Raw genomic sequence first — 20,656 nt, forward strand, 5'->3', positions numbered from 1 at the left:
TGGAAAGAAAACTCTCCCTATGATGTTGGATGCCAGTTTGCAGCACAAAAGAGAAAAAGGGGGGAAACCAAACATCTGATAATGACATCGGGGTTAGCCCCTAAGAGCTGAGAGATCACTTTTTATTAGTATTAAGGGGAAAAAAATACTGTGATAGCAGCCATATAGCAGCAAGGGTGGGTCATAGGACAAGTCTTAGTATCTACGCAGCATGTAACTACTGTGGATCCCTGTTGGGAGGGGGCTTTTAGGCAGAGCCAGGCCCCTGCTCTGGGCAGTCAGCCACTGCCTCTTACTAGAGAGGGATCAATCATGGAAAGTAGGCCTGGGGCAGAAGAGGGAGTAGATGGGAAATTTGGTGTCCCAATTACAGACTCCCCTCCCCCAGCCCCTTCTTCCCGCATGCCACCCAGAATAGCCCTGGCATCTTTACTGGGTCAGGCTGCCAATTTGCACTGATCCACCACTCGGCTCTCCCAGCCCTGTCCCCCAGTCCTATTCCCAGAGCTTGCAGACGCTCCCAGCCCCAGCCTGGCCTGGTGTCCTCCTGAGACACAGAGCAGCATCCTAAAAAGAGTATCTGGGCAGATCCAGTTCCAAACGTCTTCCTAATCCAAAGGCATTTTGCTTGTCCCGAGCCTCAGGCTATTTTTCTGCCCTGTGTACACCTCGGGAGATTGTGGCCAAGTTCAAACAGGATGTGTAGATGCACCGTAGAAATAAGAGGTGATGTTACTAATTTTCCCCCTCTCTCCTGGAGTTGTCAGGGCTGCTGCTGTGCTTATGCACAGCCTCCCTACCCTCCCCCGCCCAGACCCCTGCACCTCTGCCCCCCCCCGCACCCCTCCCCCCTGCCCCAGGGACCACACAGCTGCAGAGTGAGCTGGGGCTTCTACAGTTCCATCCTTCCCTGTTTTTACCCATAAAGTAGGGCCAGAGGGGACCCCTAGGTGGGCTCCAGCACTCTCTTACATGCTTGATAAAATGAACCACAAGAATGACATTGTTGGGTACTCTCTGCTGCAGAAGGCAGGCACCGTTCCCTCAGCCCCTGCACTGCTCGTTCCACTCCTCAAGGACAGGATGTCCTATCTGTGAAGTACTCCGCCTGTTTCTTCTCCTCTTCTGTCTTCTGTCTGCCTTTTGGCTTTTTTTTTTTTTTTTTTTTTTTTTTTTTTTTGCATTGCTCCTTTGTATCTCTGCCTGAAATTATCAAGTTGAATGGAGAATAAATCATCTTCCCAGCTGCTGGGGGGTTGAGCCTTTGCTGTGTGCTCTGCTAAGTGCTTGTCTTGCTTCATCTCAGCAGTTCTGTGTGACAGGGTGGGGGGTGGGGGGGTGACACAGCTGAGTCTCAGAGGTATTTGGTGACTTCGAAAAGTAACACAGCTTTAAGGGGCAGAGCCAAAGTTTGAACTCAGATAGGTCTTACTCCAAAACCTGTGTTACTTTGTTTTAATGGAAATACTTTGTGGATTTCTTTCCTATCTTGGTTTGCTTATTTGGATAATAAAAGCAATAGGCCACATTCATCAAACTGCTGAAAGGAAGAAGTCTGCTATCCTGTGAGATGGCTAGGATAGAAAGCAACGAAGTGTTCAAATGCATAACCAATCTGAAAAACAATTTGGCAATATCTAGCAAAGTTGAAAATGTACATACCCTACCATGGAACCATTGCATTCCTAGGTGTATACCCCAGGGAAACTGTTGAATATGTACTCAAAGATATCTATACAGAAATGTTCACAACAGCACTGTGTTTAAAAAAAAAAAAATCAACCTAGATGTCCATTAACAAGAGAATATTATACATATACATAAATATATATGATGTTATACTGCAACCTTAAAATGGTTAATATAAGCAAAACTTTAATAATCTAATCTAGAGGTATGTGGATAAATCTAAAAGAAAAAAGTTTGTTGAGCACAAAGAAAATGCAGTACGTATATCACACGTTCAAATTTTTGCAATAGGCATACAAATACCCATGTATATTGTTTATGAATATCCACATATATAAATAACTATAAAAACATGCACTGTGTTGATTAGCACCGCAAATTCAAGAGAGTAATTAACTCTGGGGAGGGAGAGACAGGAGATTTAAAAACAGCTTACATTAAAAAAAAAAAAAACTGCTTACACTTTATCTCTTAAAAAAAATTTGATGTAAGTATAACAAAATGTGAAACAGATGACTTGACAAAGCTTAATGTTAAGTGTACATAAATTATTTTTATACTTTTCTGAATATCTGAATATCTGAGATAATTAGATATAAAGTGATATATTTTCATTATAAAAAAGTTTAGATTTTGCAGAATAGCATAAAGATAATAAAAATCATCTGTAATCAAACCATCCAAAGACAATAACTATTAACATTTTGTTGGAAATGCAGACTTTTTTCTTAGCACTTACATTTAAGTCTGTAATCTATTTTGAGTTAATTTTTATAGATGATACAAGGTAACGATCCAACTTCATTTTTCTTGCCTTTGGACATCCAGTTGTCCCAGTACGGATTGTTGAAGAGGCTGTTTGTTCCCCATTGAATGGTCTTGATAATCTTATAGAAAATCAACTGATTGTAGATATAAGGATATATTTCTAGACTCCCAATTCTAATCCATTGATTTCCATGTCTGTCCTTATGCTAGTACCACAGAGCCTTGATTACTGTAGGCTTTGTATTAAGTTCTGAAACTGGGACATGCAAACCCTCCAACTTTGTTCTTTTTGAGGATTGTTTAGGCTATTTTGGGACCCTTGCATTTCAAGCCTGATTTTTTAATCTTTTTTTTTTTTTTTGGACTCTTAAGAAGAAAAAGGAAAAGAGCCACTCATCGTCAATGGTTTTGCATAGTCTGTGAGATCAGCCTATGAATCTGAAAGCTAAAAGAAGATTGGATTTCTTTTCTTCATTTCAGCCCTTAGTCAAACCATTTTACTGTGAGGGGCAGGGCGGGGACAGAAAAAATACAAGAGTAAAGAAATATATGGTTTCTTGGGTTATGATAGTTTTTAGTTGTCCAGCTGTATTAGAACAAAGAGAAGAGGGGCGTCTGGGTGGCTCAGTCCTTAAGCATCAGCCTTTGGCTCAGGTCATGATCCCAATATCCTTGGATCAAGCCCCTCGTGGGGCTCCCCACTCAGCTTCTCCCTCTCCCATTCCCCCTGCTTGTGTTCTTTCTCTCGCTTTCTCTCTCTGTCAAATAAATAAATAAAATCTTAAAAAAACAAAAAAAAAAAAAAAAAGAGAGAAGAACATTCCTGTGGAGTATCTGCAGAACCTCCTGCCTACTTTGAATGATACTTAATTCTTCGTATCATTTCCCCCATTTCAAAAGAAACCCACTCTAATATAGCCTCTTCCCCCACAGCAACAACAGCCAAATGAAGAAGCGTCCAACGTCCGCAGTGGGCTACAAGAGGCCTATCAGCCAGTATGCTCGGGTTGCTATGGCAATGGGGTCCCACCCCAGGTACAGGGTAAGAAGCTGGGAAATAGAAGGGAGGGAAGGAGAGGGAGCCCAAGGGAGGTGATGCTCATAATCTCTGCTTGCTCTGCCTACCTCACCACCTCTGCTATCCCCAATATCAACGGAGTGCCGAAGAGATGGAACCTTCAGGGCCGCTGCTCACGTCTGCTCTGATGTTCCCACCACAGGCTGAAAACATCATGTTCCTGGAGCTGGATGTGTCCCCCCCAGCTGTCTTTGAGATGGAATTCTCTCATGACCAAGAACAAGATCCCCGCGCGCTACACATGGAGAGGCTCATGCGCTTGGACAGCTTTCTGGAAAGACCTTCCACATCTAAAGTTCGAAAGTCCAGGTCCTGGTCAGTACCCCTGTGCTCAGAGTGGGCAGGGGACTTAGGAGGCACAGAGACCACAGAGGCTGGATGAGGCTGAGGAGGGTTTTGGTTGTACCTGCCAGGCATTAAGGGTGGGGGGAAGGGATAACTGGGGTCTTCGGGGAAGAGTTCCCACAGCAACAGAATGAGGCAAAGGCCACTCCTCACTTCTCGGTTTCCTGCTGTTGCTCAGCCTCCCCATTCTCACACCTCATCCCTCCCCTCTGCAGGTGCCAGACTCCTCAGCGGCCTCCAGCCTCTACCCCACAGGCCTCACTGGCCTCCGCTGCTCTGCGCCCCACAACAGTGCTAGACCATGAGTGACAACCTTCCGTCAGGCTGCCCGGCCAAGAGCCTCCTGGGACGGGGAGCCAACCCTGGATCGTCTCACCTGACACTCAGTGTGCGTGCGTGTGTGTGCATGTGCGTGTGCGTATGTGTGAGGGGGCGAGACCCTGGCAGACCGCGCGTCGGCCCGCTCTTCTCAGCCTCCTTTATTTAATTAATGTTATTTATTTGTGGAGTTCGGTTTTGGGGGAGATGCCCTCGCCTGAGCCTGCCGTGGTCACTACAGAGCCTCCTTTCCTTCTGACTTTAGAACCCCCCACCCCCGTGTCAGACCTCAAGCTCCTCTCTGTCAGCTGCTCCCAGAAGGGAAGGTAGCCAGGGCCTGAGGAGAGAGCACTCTTTCTACCTGTCTCACTCCATCATCCATCTCCTCCAGCTGACCGTGAGCAGTTCCTAAGCACTTTCTGGGACTAGAAAAACGCTCGATGTCCACAAAGGACCAGAGATGTCCCGACAGCGTTGGGCCTGTGCTCCCAGCGAACAGAGGCCTGCACTTCCCTCTCCGGACCTCAGATAACCTCTTTCGGCCTCTTGGGCTCCTTTTCAAGGACTTACATGACCTCACCGACACAGCCCATGCTCTTCGGCTTCGGCAAAAACTCATGGCTTACCCAGCTCTGCTTCCTGGCCACTGTCCCAACCTCTGGATGGGAATTGTGAACCGACCGGTGGAGGCCCCCCTTCAGGACCTGCAGAAAACGAAACCGTAATGGAGACAACACGGACAGTCATCAAAGGAAGTCCCGTCTCTGAGTCCCTTCGTTTCTGTCCCCACGGAGAAATAACTTGGGTCAAGTGATCAAGCCAACTCCCCGTTTTTTGAGATGCTGCTCCTTCCTGCTGTGGTCCTTTTCCTCTGCAGCTGCCTGGAGCCCAGTTCAGGGAGGCAGGAATCAATGTCATTCTCCCTCTGGCTACACAAAGGTACCGGAATCTGTTGCTTCCCCCTTCACGTAGCACAGGAGACAGAGACCCAGGCCCGATCTGCGAGCTTTGCCAATTAACGCCAGTTTCTGTATCCCGTTTGTCAAGCACTGTTTTGTTGAAAACGGATCCTTTCTTCAGCGTTGTGCAAATTAGTCCCTAGGGAAATGCTCCCCACTTCCTTTTGTGACATCTGAAAATGTTTCCAGTTATCTCAAGTAGTAAGTTTTGACCAAAAAAAAAAAAAAAAAAAAGATAGAAAGATTAATTTTCATTGATTTACTTTGTAAGTGTATATTTTGGTAGAGGAATAAACAGGCAATCACGAAAGAAACAAGTGATTTAAGATCTCAAAATGCCCTCATAGTGGGAATCTCTGGTTCCCAGAAAGAAAAGGATTTTAGTCATTGGGACAGAAGCATGAAACTGACAGAGATGCTTGCATTTGGTGGGGCAGGGATGGGGGCTGATTACCTGGGTCTTCTCTTGTTCCATCAGGAAGTGAACCCTTCTTGCACAGTTCAAGTTCTGCTCTAGGGACCAAGCTATGGTTTGGTTTCCTTCACTGATGCTGTCATTTCTGCCATAGAAAATGACAGAAATGACAACAACTAGATGGTTGGACAACTCAATTGCCATTTGCTCCCGTCCTTCAGGGGAACACCATTCTTCATCAGAGCGCAAGAGATTATTTGAGACTCAGGATTCGGATCAGAGGTTTGACTGTGTCTGGGACAGGAATTATGTGTAGAAATCCCCCAGGCGGCCTGGGCACCAAGGGACGTCATGCCTACACTGAACAGCCTCTCCTGCTGACCTTTCCTATTTGTGGATGAAACAGCACGTGTCACCCCCATTCATCACTTGGACACATCGACTCTGCGTCATCTGGTCACTTGACCCTCACAGTCTTAGAGCACAAAATACCCAGTTTCACCACCCCCCCGGTCCGAGGGCTGGGCCCGAGGTGTGTCGAAGGAGGAGCTCCTGCCTGCGGCTTTGTGTACGTGTGTGTGTGCGTGTTCTTGTGTGTGTGTGTGTGTTTACCTCCGCTCTACACTTGGGGGACACTCGACACTCAGTGTAAGATATGCTGGGAACAGGACCACCGGGGTGGTTGGATCTCAGTCTCTCTGTCTCTCTCCTTTCCCTTTTGATGTATCGAACATTTGATTGACAAAGTGAAGGCCTTGATGAGGACCATATTTCTGTGTCTGTTGCTATGGTCTTTATTTAGGACAACAGTTAATGCAGTGGCCCATTCTTGTCACTCTATACATATGACTATACGGGGACGTATGTAATATATAAATATATATAAAAAAAAACATTACCCTCTGGCTCCTTGGCTTCAGATGAGGCCTCTCTGTTGAGCTGAAACGCACCTGCAGCTTGGTGCTGCCGGCAGCCTGCTGCCCAGCCCTGTCCAAATTAACACAGTCAATAATAAAGGAATGAGTATCGTCACAGAATTGGTTGCCTGCCTTCTCTTCCCTTTTTACTTCTTTATACTTGCTTATGCACTTTCTCCTTTCTCTCTCTTCCTTGTTTTTCCAAGAGGGCTTGGGAAGTTTTCAGATCTCAGCTGCAGCTATCAGGACCTTGGGGAAGAATGGGCAGCTTAAAGGGGACTCATGTGCCCAACCGGGCCTGGAGGAAGGTCCCAGCTCTAGCCTGAAGTCTGTGTGAGAGCCATGGCAATTGCTGTTCGTGTTCCGGGCGAACAGTCCCGATCCCGTTCATTCTGAGCTGTTAGCAGGTGTCTGAACAGCCTGGATGTCCAGATTAGCTTGTCGATCACCATGTGACAGCTCTGCCCCTCCATTGATCAGTCAGGAGAGATGAAAGCGGGTAGTAATGTGTGTAAAGCACATAGATGTGGCTGGCACATCGTGGGCATGGAATTAAAATGGTTTAAAAGACTAATATCCCGGGGCGCCTAGGTGGCTCAGTGGGTTAAAGCCTCTGCCTTCGGCTCGGGTCATGATCCCAGGTTCCTGGGATCAAGCCCCACATCAGGCTCTCTGCTCCTCGGGGAGCCTGCTTCCTCCTCTCTCTCTGCCTGCCTCTCTGCCTACTTGTGATCTCTGTCTGTCAAATAAATAAATAAAATATTAAAAAAAAAAAAAGACTAATATCCCTAAATAAATAAAAATCTTTGAAAAAAAAAAAACCTAATATCCCGTTCAGCTCTCTTCCCGGGGCTTCTTTCCCTCCCTCCATCTGGGTTCTGGCTGTTGGTTTCCTGGAGCACGGAGGCCTTATGGGAAATGAAAAGTCATTTTGCTGCTAACAAACAAACACAAAGCCCCTACCTCCGGGGAGGAGAGGCCCTCGGGGAGCACTGTGGTTGACCAGTTGGTCAACCTTCCCCTTGAAGGGCTCCTTGCCCACCTGCCCTGTTCCAGCCTGGAGTGTCAGGGCTGGAATGGCTCTGCTGCTGGAGTTCTGCCAGGTGCTGGGTTAGGTCCTTCACCCCCGTGCACGCTCACTTCAGCCTCCCCCATGGAAGGTATTGTCGCTGATTCACAGATGGGATTTAGGAAAACGAACTAACTTGGCTCAAGACATGTGGGTAGTGATGAGGCTGGATTTCCACACTCTAAAGCCCATGTTTTGTTTTGTTTTTCCCTTCTGTGCCACCCCTCGAGCTCAGCTGTTCCTCAGGAAAATGATAGGTACCCTGTGTGTTTTATAAGTAGCGAAGGCCAGGGATAGAAGGGGAGTGGTCAGAATTAAAACCAAATCTTCAGAACCTGAACGTAGAGGTCCTCTTTTAAAACCACTTGTTTTGGGGCACCTGCATGGCTCAGAGGGTCGGGCCTCTGCCTTTGACTCTGGGCTGGGGTCATGGTTCCGGGGTCCTGGGATCAAGCCCTGCATCAGGCTCTCTGTTCGGCGGGGAGCCTGCTTCCCCCTGTCTCTCTGCCTGCCTCTTTGCCTACTTGTGATTTCTCTCTCTCTGTCAAATAAATAAAATCCTTGAAAAAGAAAGAGAAGGAAAGAAAAAGAAGAAGAAGAAAAAAAACACTCGCTTTCTCCTGTTAGCAGTCAGGGGTCACCTGTATGGCTGACACAGGTGGTTTTCTAGAGCTTCACAAAAAAGCCAGAGGGCAGAAACTCTCCCTTGGCACCGGGATCTTTGGTTAACTGTTTGTTGATAAAGAAGCCGCCATGTTTCACCTCCTCCTCCAAGACTGAGCCCCTGATCTCCAGAGGCCGGGATGTGTGTTAGTGGAAACTCTTGAGCATACTAAAGATTCATTTAAAATGGCCTGAATGAAATAAGGACACAGAAAAGTGTGCCGTGGACCCCAAGGGCAAGGACAGAACCAGTGCTCAGGAATAATCGAGTCCCGGGGACTCAAATGCCACAAAGACCCTCTCTAGTTCACCCAACTTCTTCCTTGTGGGGTTCGAGCTCTTTCTTCGGCTACTCCAGTTCGTGACGTAGAATATACATCTGCCAGCAGCAGCTCTCTGTTGACACAATCCAGTCACCCAGAGAGACTTAGAATCTCACTCCCAGTGCCAGATTCATGAGAATGTGATTCCAGTTCAGTGGTTAGGGTCAGGCGGGTGGAAACACGATATCTGACCAAGACCTCCGAAAGTTCTGTGGCTGTAACCATGCGTATGGAGGGGGAGTGGAAATAAAGATTGTCTCAAAGAAGATGCTGGGGGTAGTTCTGGGGATGGAGTGTGGTCTGCACAGCTGTCTGTGACTGTGAGCCATCTATGACGTGTGCATCCGTCACCCATGATGGCTTAAGAAAGTTTGCTCTGGGGCGCCTGGATGGCTCAGTGGGTTAAGCCTCTGCCTTCTCCTCAGGTCATGATCCCAGAGTCCAGGGATGGAGTCTGCATCAGGCTCTGCTCAGCAGGGAGCCTGCTTCCCCTTCTCTCTCTGCCTGCCTATCTGCCTGCTGGTGATCTATGTCTGTCAAATAAATAAAATCTTCGGAATAAAAAAAGAAAGAAAGAAAGTTTGCTCTGGGGCACCTGGGTGGCTCTGTTGGTTAAGCAGTGGCCTTTGGTTCCATTCCTGATCCTGGAGTCCCAGGATCGAGTCCCACTTCCAATTCCCAGCTCAGTGGGGAGTCTGCTTCTCCCTCTGACCTTCTCCCCTCTCATGCTCACTCTTACTCTCTCTCAAAAAAATAAATAAAATCTTGGGAAAAAAAAAAAAAAGGAAAGAAAGTTTGCTCTGCAGCCATCCTATTATTCTGGCTATTTTTCTTAGGACATGGTCCAAGGCTCACCTGCATCACAATTAACACCCTCAGAGATTCTTTCTACTCCATTAGGTCAAGTACAGATGCATGGGGTAGACCCTATAGGTTGTCTTTCCAATATCCATTCTTCCCTTCTTCCTTATTCATAAAAATTGCTCAAAGAGATGAGCATAGGGCGCCTGGGTGGTTCAGTTGGTTAACCAGCTGCCTTAGGCTTGGGTCATGATCCCAGGGTGCTGGGATCAGTCCCTTAGCCATTGGGGCTCTTCCCTCAGCCGGGAGCCTACTTCTCCCTCCCCCTCTGTCTGCTACTCCCTCTGCTTATGCTCTCTCTCTGTTAAATAAAATCTTAAAAAAAAAAAAAGGAGAACAGTGTATCCAACTAAAAATATTCATATTGCTAGACTCTCCTGCAGCAATGTAACATGGTTTTGGCTAAGCAGACATAAATGGAAGTTGGTTACGAATTTGTGGAAATGTTTTTCCTCTTCCCCTTCTTCTTCCTTCCTAAAAATCACATGCACCCCCCTGGAAATGCATTCTCTCATTGAACAACCATTTACCGAGCACCTGTTACCCACATATTCATTCTAGGCGTTGTGCTGGGAATACAGCAGTGAACAGAATAAACAGAAGCCCCTGCCCTCCCCACCCCCTACCCCTGTCTGGTAATTACACTATAGGGTAGGGAGAAAAAGACATTGAACAAGGAAAACACATTGCATGTCAGATGGTGATAGTGTTGTTGGGAAAAATAAAGCCCAGAAGGGAGACGTGGTGGGGGGAGGGGGTTCCTGGGTGGCTCAGTAGTTGGGCGTCTGCCTTGGGCTCAGGTCATGATCTCAGGGTTCTGGGATCAATCTCCCTGTCGGGCTGTCTGCTCAGTGGGAGGCCTGCTTCTCCCTCTGCCACTCCCCCTGCTTGTGTTCTATCTTTCCCTGTCTTTCTCTGTCTAACAAATAAATAAAACCTTTATCACCAAAAAAAAAAAGGGACACCAGCCTGGGTCAGTTCACATCTGGTTTGATGATGGTGGCAGACGGGGCACCTGGCTGGCTCAGTCGCTGGAGTGGAGCATGTGACGCTTGATCCCGGGGTTCTAAACCCAAGCCCCACTCTGGGTGTAGAGATTACTTAAAAATAAAATCTTTAAAAAAAAGAATAATAATGGTGGCAGACAAATCCCTACAGGTTTAAACCAGTATTAGGGGGGGATTTGCCAGGAATTTGCATGTGAAACGAACACCTCCAGGTGATCTCCGTGAATTCGCACTGAAGGGTGAGAATCTCCTTAAACCAATTTGCAATTCCAAGTCACGCTCCCAGAGGACCTGCCTTTCAACCTGCCAGCGGAAGCGGGGTGGGGGGGTTGTGTAGACACCAGGAACACACTCAAAGATGGTAGAGGAGGAAGACTTAAGTCCCTCAAGGACCCTCAGAGCCCCTGGAGCCCCTGTACTCAGTCATGCCTCATTTTTTCTTCACAATGGGACAGAGGGAGAGGTAAGGTGCTATCCCCTTTGGGCTAGAAAAACCAACGTGACTATTTGCTCACATCCAAATCTCCCACGTGCCAATAAGCAAAAGTAGACCCAGAAATGGAAAGTGATTTCCCAAAGTCAAACAAATGGTCAGCAGGTGAGATGGACTTGGAAGGCATAAAGATTTACTCATCTAACTCACTGTTTATATTTTCTGTTGTGTGTGGATTTTATTTTTATTTTTTAAATAATTTGAAACTCGGGTGCCTGCGTGGCTCAGTGGGTTAAAGCCTCTGCCTTCAGCTCAGGTCATGATCTCAGGGTCCTGGGATCCAGGCCCGCATTGGGCTCTCTGCTCTCAGGGAGCCTGCTTCCTCCTCTCTCTCTCTGCCTGCCTCTCTGCCTACTTGTGATCTCTGTCTGTCAAATAAATAAATAAAATCTTTAAAAAATAACAATAAATAAATAAATAAATAGAAACTCACAGAATTTCTTGCAAGAATTTTACTAAGAACACCCATAGACTCTTTTTTTTTGTTGTTTATATTAAAATTTTTTTTTTTTTTTTTTTTTTTTTTTTAGTTTCGGTAGTCCTCCGTGTCTAGTGTAAGGTCCGACTCGTGGCTCGAACTCATGAACCAAGACTTGAGTGGAGATCAAGAGTCCATTGCTCAACCGATAGAGCCACCCATGTGCTCCTTTAAGATTTTATTTTTAGGGTCCCGTGGGTGGTTCAGTTGGTTAAGCGGCTGCCTTCGGCTCAGGTCATGATCCCAGTGTCCTGGAATAGAGTCCCACATCCTGCTCCTTGCTCGGCAGGGAGCCTGCTTCTCTCTCTGTCTCTGCCTGCCTCTCTGTCTGCCTGTGCTCGCTCTCTCTCTGACAAATAAATAAATAAAATCTGAAAAAAATATATATATATTTTTTATTTTTAAATAACCTCTACACCCAACAGGGGACTTGAACTCACAACTCTGAGATCAGGAGTCACAGGATCCACCGACTGAGCCAGCCAGCACCCCGCCACTTTACTCCATTCTTGACTTTTGCACCCTTAACATGTTCCAGTCTTTTAGTCCAGTTAATTTGTGGGCTGTCCCTCAATTAAGGATTGATGTTTCCTCCTAATTAGATCCAGGTGATGCAGACTCGGACGCTGTGGCCTTCTCACTGTACACCATTAGGTGGCAGGTAATGACATTGTGTTATCCTATTACCAGTGACTTGGATCATTTATTTAGGCGGTGTCTACCAAGCTTCTCTATTATAAAGTAGTTCTTCCTTAACCTTTCGTAATGAATAGTATTTTGTCAGGAGAGACTGAGAACTATGTAAATTTCCCACTCCTTCTTCTTCTTCTTCTTCTTTTGAAGATTTTACTGGGATGCCTGGGTGGCTCAGTTGGTTAAGCAGCTGCCTTTGGCTCAGGTTATGATCCCAGGGTCCTGGGACTGAGCCCCACATTGGGCTCCCTGCTTGGTGGGAAGCCAGCTTGTCCCTCTGCCTCTTCCCCCATGCGTGCTCTCTTTTACTCTCTCTTTGTCAAAAAAATTAATAAAATCTTTTTAAAAAAGATTTTATTGGGGCACCTGGGTGACTCAGTGGGTTAAACCTCTGCCTTCAGCTCAGGTCATGACCCAGGGTCCTGGGATCAAGTTCCAAATGGGGAGGGGAGGGGCTCTCTGCTCAGCGGGGAGCCTGCTTCCTCCTCTCTCTTTGCCTGCCTCTCTGCCTACTTGTGATCTGTCTCTGTCAAATATATAAATAATTTTTTTTTAAGATTTTATTTATTTATTTGACAGAAGGAGAGAGTGCAAGCAGGCAGAACATCAGGGAGAACCAGGCTCTCCTTTGAGCAAGGAGCATAATGCAGAACTCGATTCCAGGACCCTGGCATCAGGACCCTAGCCAAAGGCAGACGATTACTGACGGAGCCAACCAGGTGCCCCCATTCCTCCACTGTCGACCCAGCATCTCAGGGTTGGTTTTGGTGTTCCCGTTTTTCATATTTATAACTCCTTTCCCTGACAGATGAGACATCTGGTTCCCATTAACCCCAGCGGATTTACTTATTTGCCAGATTCCCTTGCATGTGGCCAATTTCTTGACTCTCTTGGCGCTGCCACCATGCTCAATTGCCCTCCAGTGGGTACCGACCTTTGCCAGGCCCTGCTCTGCAGCCACACCTGATGGCTTTTTAAACTGAATCCCTGAGGAAAGGAGAAAATTAAAGAGGGACAAGGGGAGAGACGCATTATTTTTGAAGCAAGAACCCCCCCAATCCTATATTCCTTTCCATGTGCCACAACAAATTTCGAAAAGTACAAGAAGACAAGAAAAAAACAAGGATGTAAACTGTCCCTACTCTAGGAGTTTACAAATAGAATAGGTGTAAATATTAAGAGCAAAAATTCAGGGCACCTCCGTGGCTTAGTTGGCTCAGTGCCTACCTTTGGCTCAGGTGCTCTCTCTCTCTCTCTCTTTCCCTCTCAAATTAAGTAAAATCTTTAAAAAAAAAGGGGGGGGGCCTGGGTGGCTCAGTGGGTTAAAGCCTCTGCCTTCGGCTCTGGTCATGATCCCAGGGTCCTGGGATAGAGCCCCACATCTGGCTCTCTGCTCAGCAGGGAGCCTGCTTCCCTTCCTCTCTCTGCCTGCCTCTCTGCCTACCTGAGATCTCTGTCTGTCTCTGTCAAATAAATAAACAAAATCTTAATAAATAAATAAATAAATAAATAAATAGAGCGGAGAGCCAGCACACTCATCACCCGTGCTGATGCCCAATGTGCACACTGTGGCTTCCACCTGGCACTTGTCCCCATTGGTGAGGTAGTGGTATTTGGGACCTTCCTCCACATGCTCCTAGGCAAGTCAGTCAACATCCTCGGCTTCAGGATCCTCATAGAAAAGGTCAAACTGATGACCTTTCCCTGCCCCACCCCCTCACCAGCACCTACTGATAAGAGACACCAGAATTTTATAAACAATTAAGAACCCTATGTTAGGGGTGCCTGGGTGGCTCAGTGGGTTAAAGCCTCTGCCTTCGGCTCAGGTCATGATCTCAGGGTCTTGGAATGGAGCCCTGCATCGGGCGCCCTGCTCATTGGGGAGCCTGCTTCCCCCTCTCTGCCTGCCTTTCTGCCTACTTGTGATCTCTGCCTGTCAAATTAAAAAACAAAAAAAGAACCCTATGTTATCATTATGGTTGTTGTATCACTTAGGATGTAAGATCAGCTGCCTATTGGCAATCTACAACAATTGGGGCTTAAACAAGGTACAAACTTTATTACTTGCTCACGTAGTATTATGGGTCTAAGTGGACCAAGGCTCCTTTGGGGACTGATAGGGCTGTTCCGTGGAAGTAGAGACCAAGACCCCTTGCATATTGTTGGTGAACATCTTCAGAGTGTTGAAGAAGTAGAGGACACACCCTATTCCTTTATGGGAACCTGGAATTTGCATACTCCTATTGGTTAGAACTTTGCCCCATCTCCTTTCAAAGTGGAAACCTGTGTTTTTCTTCTAAGTGACGAATTATCGGGGATTTTATTATAGTATTATTGCATGTATTAGCCCTTTACCTGTTCACGGGGTATGCCCTTTATTCTTTTTTTTTTTTTTTTTTTTTTTTTTTTTTTTTTTTTTAAAGATTTTATTTATTTATTTGACAGAGAAATTACAAGTAGATGGAGAGGCAGACAGAGAGAGAGAGAGGGAAGCAGGCTCCCTGCGGAGCAGAGAGCCCGATGCGGGACTCGATCCCAGGACCCTGAGATCATGACCTGAGCCGAAGGCAGCGGCTTAACCCACTGAGCCACCCAGGCGCCCCAATTCTTTTTTTAAGATCTTATTTTTATTTTTCTTTTTTAAAGATATTATTTATTTATTTGACAGAGAGAGATCACAAGTAAGCAGAGAGGCAGGCAGAGAGAGAGGGGGAAGCAGGCTCACTGCTGAGTGGAGAGCCCAATGTGGGACTCGATCCCAGGACCCTGAGATCATGACCTGAGCCGAAGGCAGTAGCTTTACCCACTGAGCCACCTAGGCGCCCTAAGATTTTATTTTTAAGTAATCTCTACACTCAAGGTGGGGCTCGAACTCACAACCCTGAGATCAAGCGTTGTGGGCTCCACCAACTGAACTCTGCAGGTGCCCCTGCCCTGTGTTCTCTGGGCTTTTCTTTCTTTCTTTCTTTCTTTTTTTAAGATTTTATTTATGTATTTGACAGACAGATCACCAGTAGGCAGAGAGGCAGGCGGAGAGAGGGAGGAGGAAGCAGGCTCCCCGCTGGGTGGAGAGACCGATGTGGGGCTTGATTCCAGGACCCTGGGATCATGACCTGAGTGGAAGGCAGAGGCTTTAGCCCACTGAGCCATCCAGCCACCCCTCTTTGGGCTTTTCATTATGGCCTCAGCAAAGTCCAGATGTGTCTATGCCAGGAACAGTAGAGACAAAGTCTGGGGGATTTGGACCTTACACAATTTTGGGGAGTGGGAAGAGAGCACTTATTAAGAAAAAGAAAAGGTATTATGAAACAAAATTAGACATCAGAGTGAATATTTGTTTAGAATAAGAAAATAAATCACAACATATTACAGAGTTTAAGGGCTAACAAATAGGGGCGCCTGGGTCCTGGGGTCAAGTCGTTGGGCTCTCTGCTCAGCAGGGAGCCTGCTTCCCTTCCTCTCTCTCTGCCTACTTGTGATCTCTGTCTGTCAAATAAATAAATAAAATCTTTTTAAAAAGCTAACAAATAGCACATTGCAAAATTCAGAAAAATAATACAAAACTGGTATTTTAAGAGAATTTTTTTAATTTTTTAATTTTTTTAAAAGATTTTATTTATTTATTTGACAGACAGAGATCACAAGTAGGCAGAGAGGCAGGCAGAGAGAGAGAGAGAGAGAGAGAGAGGGAAGCAGGCCTCCTGCGGAGCAGGGAGCCCAATGCGGGGCTCGATCCCAGGACCCTGAGATCATGACCCGAGCCGAAGGCAGCAGCCCAAACCACTGAGCCACCCAGGCGCCCCAAGAGAATTTTTTTTTTAAAGATTTCATTTATTTATTTGACAGACAGAGATCACAAGTAGGCAGAGAGGCAGGCAGACGGAGAGGAGGGAAGCAGGCTCCCTGCCGAGCAGAGAGCCCGATGCGGGACTCGATCCCATGACCCTGAGATCACGACCTGAGCCGAAGGCAGCGGCCTAACCCACTGAGCCACCCAGGCGCCCCAAAACTGGTATTTTAAATACATGACAGAACTCTCTAAGACTTTTTGCCCTGTATTTTTCTACAGTGCATTTTTTTTGGATACCTCTACCTTTGACAGCAATTTTGTAATGTTTTCTTCCCCAAAAATAGAAAAATAATTCAGTCTTTCTCTTACTGAAAGTTTATTTATTTTTTTTTAAAGATTTTATTTATTTATTTGACAGAGATTACAAGTAGGCAGAGAGAGAGAGGAGGAAGCAGGCTCCCTGCTGAGCAGAGAGCCAGATGCGGGGCTCGATCCCAAGACCCTGGGATCATGACCTGAGCCGAAGGCAGAGGCTTTAACCCACTGAGCCACCCAGGTGCCCCTTACTGAAAGTTTAGAAGTTTCTTTCTGCTTCAACTCTTTCTTGTTAATGTCATGTAAATCCTTAGAACTATGGTTAAATTTGGGAAAACCTCCGGGTGCTTGGTTGTCTCATTTGGTTGGGTAGCTGCCTTTGGCTCAAGTCATGATCCCAGGGTCCAGGGATCAATTCCCACATTGGGCTCTCTGCTCAGCGAGAAGTCGGCTTCTCTCCCTGACCTTTCCCCTCCCATGCTCTCTCTCTCTCTTTTTTTCTAATTTTTATTTATTTTTTAAATTTCTTTTCAGTGTTCCAGAATTTATTGTTTATGCACCACACCCAGTGCTCCATGCCATACATGTCCTCCATAATACCCACCACCAGGCTCCCCCAACCTCCCACCCTCCTCCCCTCCAAAACCCTCAGATTGTTTCTGAGTCCGCAGTCTCTCATGGTTCATCTCCCCCTCCAATTTCCCCCAGCTCCCTTCTCCTCTCCATCTCCCCATGTCCTCCATGTTATTCCTTATCCTCCGCAAATAATCGAAAGCATATGATAATTGACTCTCTCTGCTCGACTTATTTCACTCAGCTCTCATGCTCTATCTTTCTTTCATTCTCTCTCTCTCTATCTCAAATACATACATAAATAAAATCTTTATAAAAAAAATAAAAATAGGGGCACTTAGGTGGCTCAGTCACTTAAGCGACTGCCTTCAACTCAGGTCATGATCCTGGAGTCCTGAGATTAAGGCCCACATGGGGCTTCCAGCTCCATGGGAAGTCTGCTTCTCCCTCTGACCTTCTCTCCTCTCATGCTCTCTTTCTCTCTCAAATAAATAAATAAAATCTTTTTTTTTTTAAGATTTTATTTATTTATTTGAGAGACAGAGAGAGAATATGAGAAGGGGGAGGGTCAGAGGGAGAAGCAGACTCCTCGCCAAGCAGGGAGCCCAATGCGGGACCCGATCCCGGGACTCCAGGATCATGACCCGAGCGGAAGGCAGTCGCTCAACCAACTGAGCCACCCAGGTACCCTAAAATCTTTTTTAAAAATAAATAAAAATTAAAAATTAAAAAAAAAACAAATTTGGGGAATCCTCTAACAAATTTTTTTTCATCTCTGAGCTATAAGATTTCAGGACATTCCAAGTTGTGTGTGCCCAATAACTAAACTTAAACACTGTTTGAAATAATAATGCTTATTAACCAGTTTGTTGGCAATGTTCTAATTGTGATGGTTTCATATGAATTTTTTTTTAAGATTTTTATTTATTTATTTGACAGAGATCACAAGTAGGCAGAGAGGCAGGCAAAGAGAGAGGAGGAAGCAGGCTCCCTGCTGAGAAGAGCGCTGAATGCAGAACTCCATCCCAGGACCCTGAGATCATGACCTGAGCTGAAGGCAGAGGCTTAACCCCCTGAGCCACCCAGGCTCCCCTAAATTTTTGGTATTATTTTCGCATGTCAGTATCTGCAGGGATGCAGAAAACATAAACACAGATGTAGTAACTCTTTTATTATGGCCACAAGATTGTGCCTGTAAACACAAGAATCCTGATAAATTCTCTTATGCACAATATCCATCAAAAAAAAAAAAGAAATTTTGCTTATGGTTATTATTATTTTTTTCTGATGGTATACGTTTTTTTTTTATTTTTTTCAGGGGTAGAATTTAGTGATTCACCAGTTGCATTCAAAACCCAGTGCTCATTACATCACATGCCCACCTTAATGCCCAACCCCCAGTTACCACCCCCCCACCTCCCCTCCAGCAACCCTCAGTTTGTTCTCTATAGTTAAGTCTCTTATGGTTTGCCTCCCTCTGTTTTCATCTTTTTTTTTTTTAATTTTGGTTATTATTTTTTTTAAGATTTTATTTATTTACTAGAGAGAGCGCAGCAGGTGGAACAGCAGGCAGAGGGAGAGGGAAAAGCAGGCTCCCTGCTGAGCAGAGACACCACCCCCACCCCCACCCCCACCCCTGCCCAGGGACCTCCCAGGGATCATGACCTGAGCAGGAAGGCATATGCTTAGCTGACTGAGCCATCCAGGCACCTGTATCTTATGGTCATATACACTGTGTCATGTACATTCCTAACAGGAGGGTATTTCCAAGTTGATCAGGCATTGCAGAGAACCGAACAGTCCAGTTCCACTGTTTTGCACATCTGGTAGCTGGAAGAGATTTCTGCAGACTAGCTTTGGGCTCTGTAAATGTCAGTATCGTCTCTCCTTCACTATCTCCGGTGCCAGGCACTGCACGACTCTTCATTACCCATTAATAATGTCTGGCCTTGCACCCTTGCATTTTGCTACCAGATGAGTTGGCCGAGTGGATGAGGGCCATATTCCTGGCAGCCATTCCCGCACTAGGCCGGCTAGCAATAATATAGCTATACGTGCAAGTGACTGTGAACCACATAAATATATCCCACTAAACCAAACTACATCTGTCTCCAACTCAACTTCTCTTTAGAATTCAAAAATGTCTGCAGCCATGCCATGAAGGTATGAAGGAAGTGGGAGTAGAAAGAGACAGTGGTTTTAAGTAACTCCAGTTAAAATATCTTTTTTTTCCCTTTTTTAAAGATTTTATTTATTGAGGGGTACCTGGGTGGCTAAGTGGGTTAAAGCCTCTGCCTTTGGCTCAGGTCATGATCCCAGGATCACAATCCCAGGGTCCTGGGATGGAGCCCTGCATCATCTGGCTCTCTGCTCAGTAGGGAGCCTGCTTCCCTTCCTCTCTCACTGCCTGCCTCTCTGCCTACTTGTGATCTCTGTCAAATAAATAAATAAAATATTTTTTAAGAAAAGATTTTATTTATTGAGAGAGAGAGAGAGAGCAAGAGAGAATACAAGCAGGGGAGGGGCAGAGGACAAGGGAGAAGCAGACTCCCTGCTGAGCACGGGCTACATCTCAGGACCCCAAGATCATAACCTGAGTCTGAAGCCCACTCAGGTGTCCCTGAAATATCTTATAGAATTTTGTAAGGAACATATGACCATATAAATACATCGCTAAGGCTCCTCACTGGGCCCTGCAAGCAGGGGTATCCTAGGGACTAAGCTTCAGTAGCTTTGGAGTAAATTTACCTTAGTCCCTGCAGCCATTGGGCAGAGCTTTTAAGGCAAAGCAATTCAAGTTAGAAGCCAACCTCAAATTCCCCCTTGGCAACTTAGCTCTGGTTTTTCTGCTGTTTTTCTCCTCCATAGCACTTCACCCCCCACTCCCCAACCTCCATCCCAAAGGCTGCTCTCCTTCTGATAAAGAAAACATAAATAGGCGAGTATCCCCATAGAAAAAATTTTCCCTCCCTTCCTTCCTTACTTTTTTTTTTTTTAAGATTTTATTTATTTGTCAGAGACAGGGAGAGGCAGAAAGAGAGCACAAGCATGGGGAGCAGCAGGCAGAGGGAGAAGTGGGCTCCCCTCTGAGGCAGGAGCCCCAAGCCTGACTGGATCCCAGGACCCTGGGATCATGACCAGAGCTCAAGGCAGAGCTTAACCAACTGAGCCACTCAGGTGACACCGCCCCACCCGCCGTGAGACTGTTTTTTTTTTTTTAATTTATTTATTTATTTATTTATTTAGTAATCTCTACACCCAATCTGGGCCTCAAACTCATGCCCCTGAGACCAAGAGTTGCAGGCTCTTCTAACTGAGCCAGCCAGGTACACCAGAAACTAGTTTTTGTTTTTTTTTTTTAAGATTTTATTTATTTATTTATTTGACAGGCAGAGATCACAAGCAGGCAGAGAGGCAGGCAGAGAGAGAGAGAGAGAGAGAGAGAGAAGCAGGCTCCCCGCTGAGCAGAGAACTGGATGCAGGACTCGATTCCAGGACCCAGAGATCATGACCGAAGCCGAAGGCAGTGGCCCAACCCACTGAGCCACCCAGGCACCCCAGAAACTAGTTTTTAATTATGAGATCAATATCTCCCAAGTCGGAAATGTAGAAATAAAGAAACATACACGTACATGCACACATATACACAGGAATTAAGCAATATTTAGATAAATAATTTTAATGTTTTGATCTATGTATTTGGGGACTATTGAGAATGGGTAGCTAAGAGCTGCCCACCCCGTTCTGGGGCTGTGCCTAGCTCACAAGCTGCATTCATGGAAGGAAGAGCTGCTGGGGGGTGGGTGGCGCTGTGGTTGGGGAGAGAGGTGAGCATGCGCAGGCACTCCTGTGCCCCTACGCAGGTTTAGAGACCTGGGCTACACATCTGGTACCATGTGGAA

The 20,656-nt window shown here is 46.1% G+C and overlaps 1 protein-coding gene across 2 annotated transcripts in view; it reads left to right on the forward strand.

Moving 5' to 3' along the window:
* KIF3C (kinesin family member 3C) overlaps window positions 1-6,609 on the forward strand; it is a 34,825-nt gene extending 28,216 nt beyond the window's left edge. Inside the window, exons 6-8 of one of the 2 annotated variants that reach the window (XM_004745951.3) lie at window positions 3,391-3,499; window positions 3,678-3,844; window positions 4,096-6,609. In XM_004745951.3, the coding sequence (XP_004746008.1) occupies window positions 3,391-3,499; window positions 3,678-3,844; window positions 4,096-4,189 (370 nt within the window). In that variant the 3' untranslated portion in view covers window positions 4,190-6,609. Of the gene's footprint in view, window positions 1-3,390; window positions 3,500-3,677; window positions 3,851-4,095 lie in introns of both variants that reach the window. The other variant, XM_004745950.3, reaches the window with a different exon arrangement.
* The last annotated feature ends 14,047 nt before the right edge of the window (window positions 6,610-20,656 follow it).

The sequence above is a fragment of the Mustela putorius genome, unplaced genomic scaffold, assembly GCF_011764305.1.
Source record: "Mustela putorius furo isolate JIRA1106 unplaced genomic scaffold, ASM1176430v1.1 tig00000281_pilon_pilon_pilon, whole genome shotgun sequence".
NCBI lineage: Eukaryota > Metazoa > Chordata > Mammalia > Carnivora > Mustelidae > Mustela > Mustela putorius.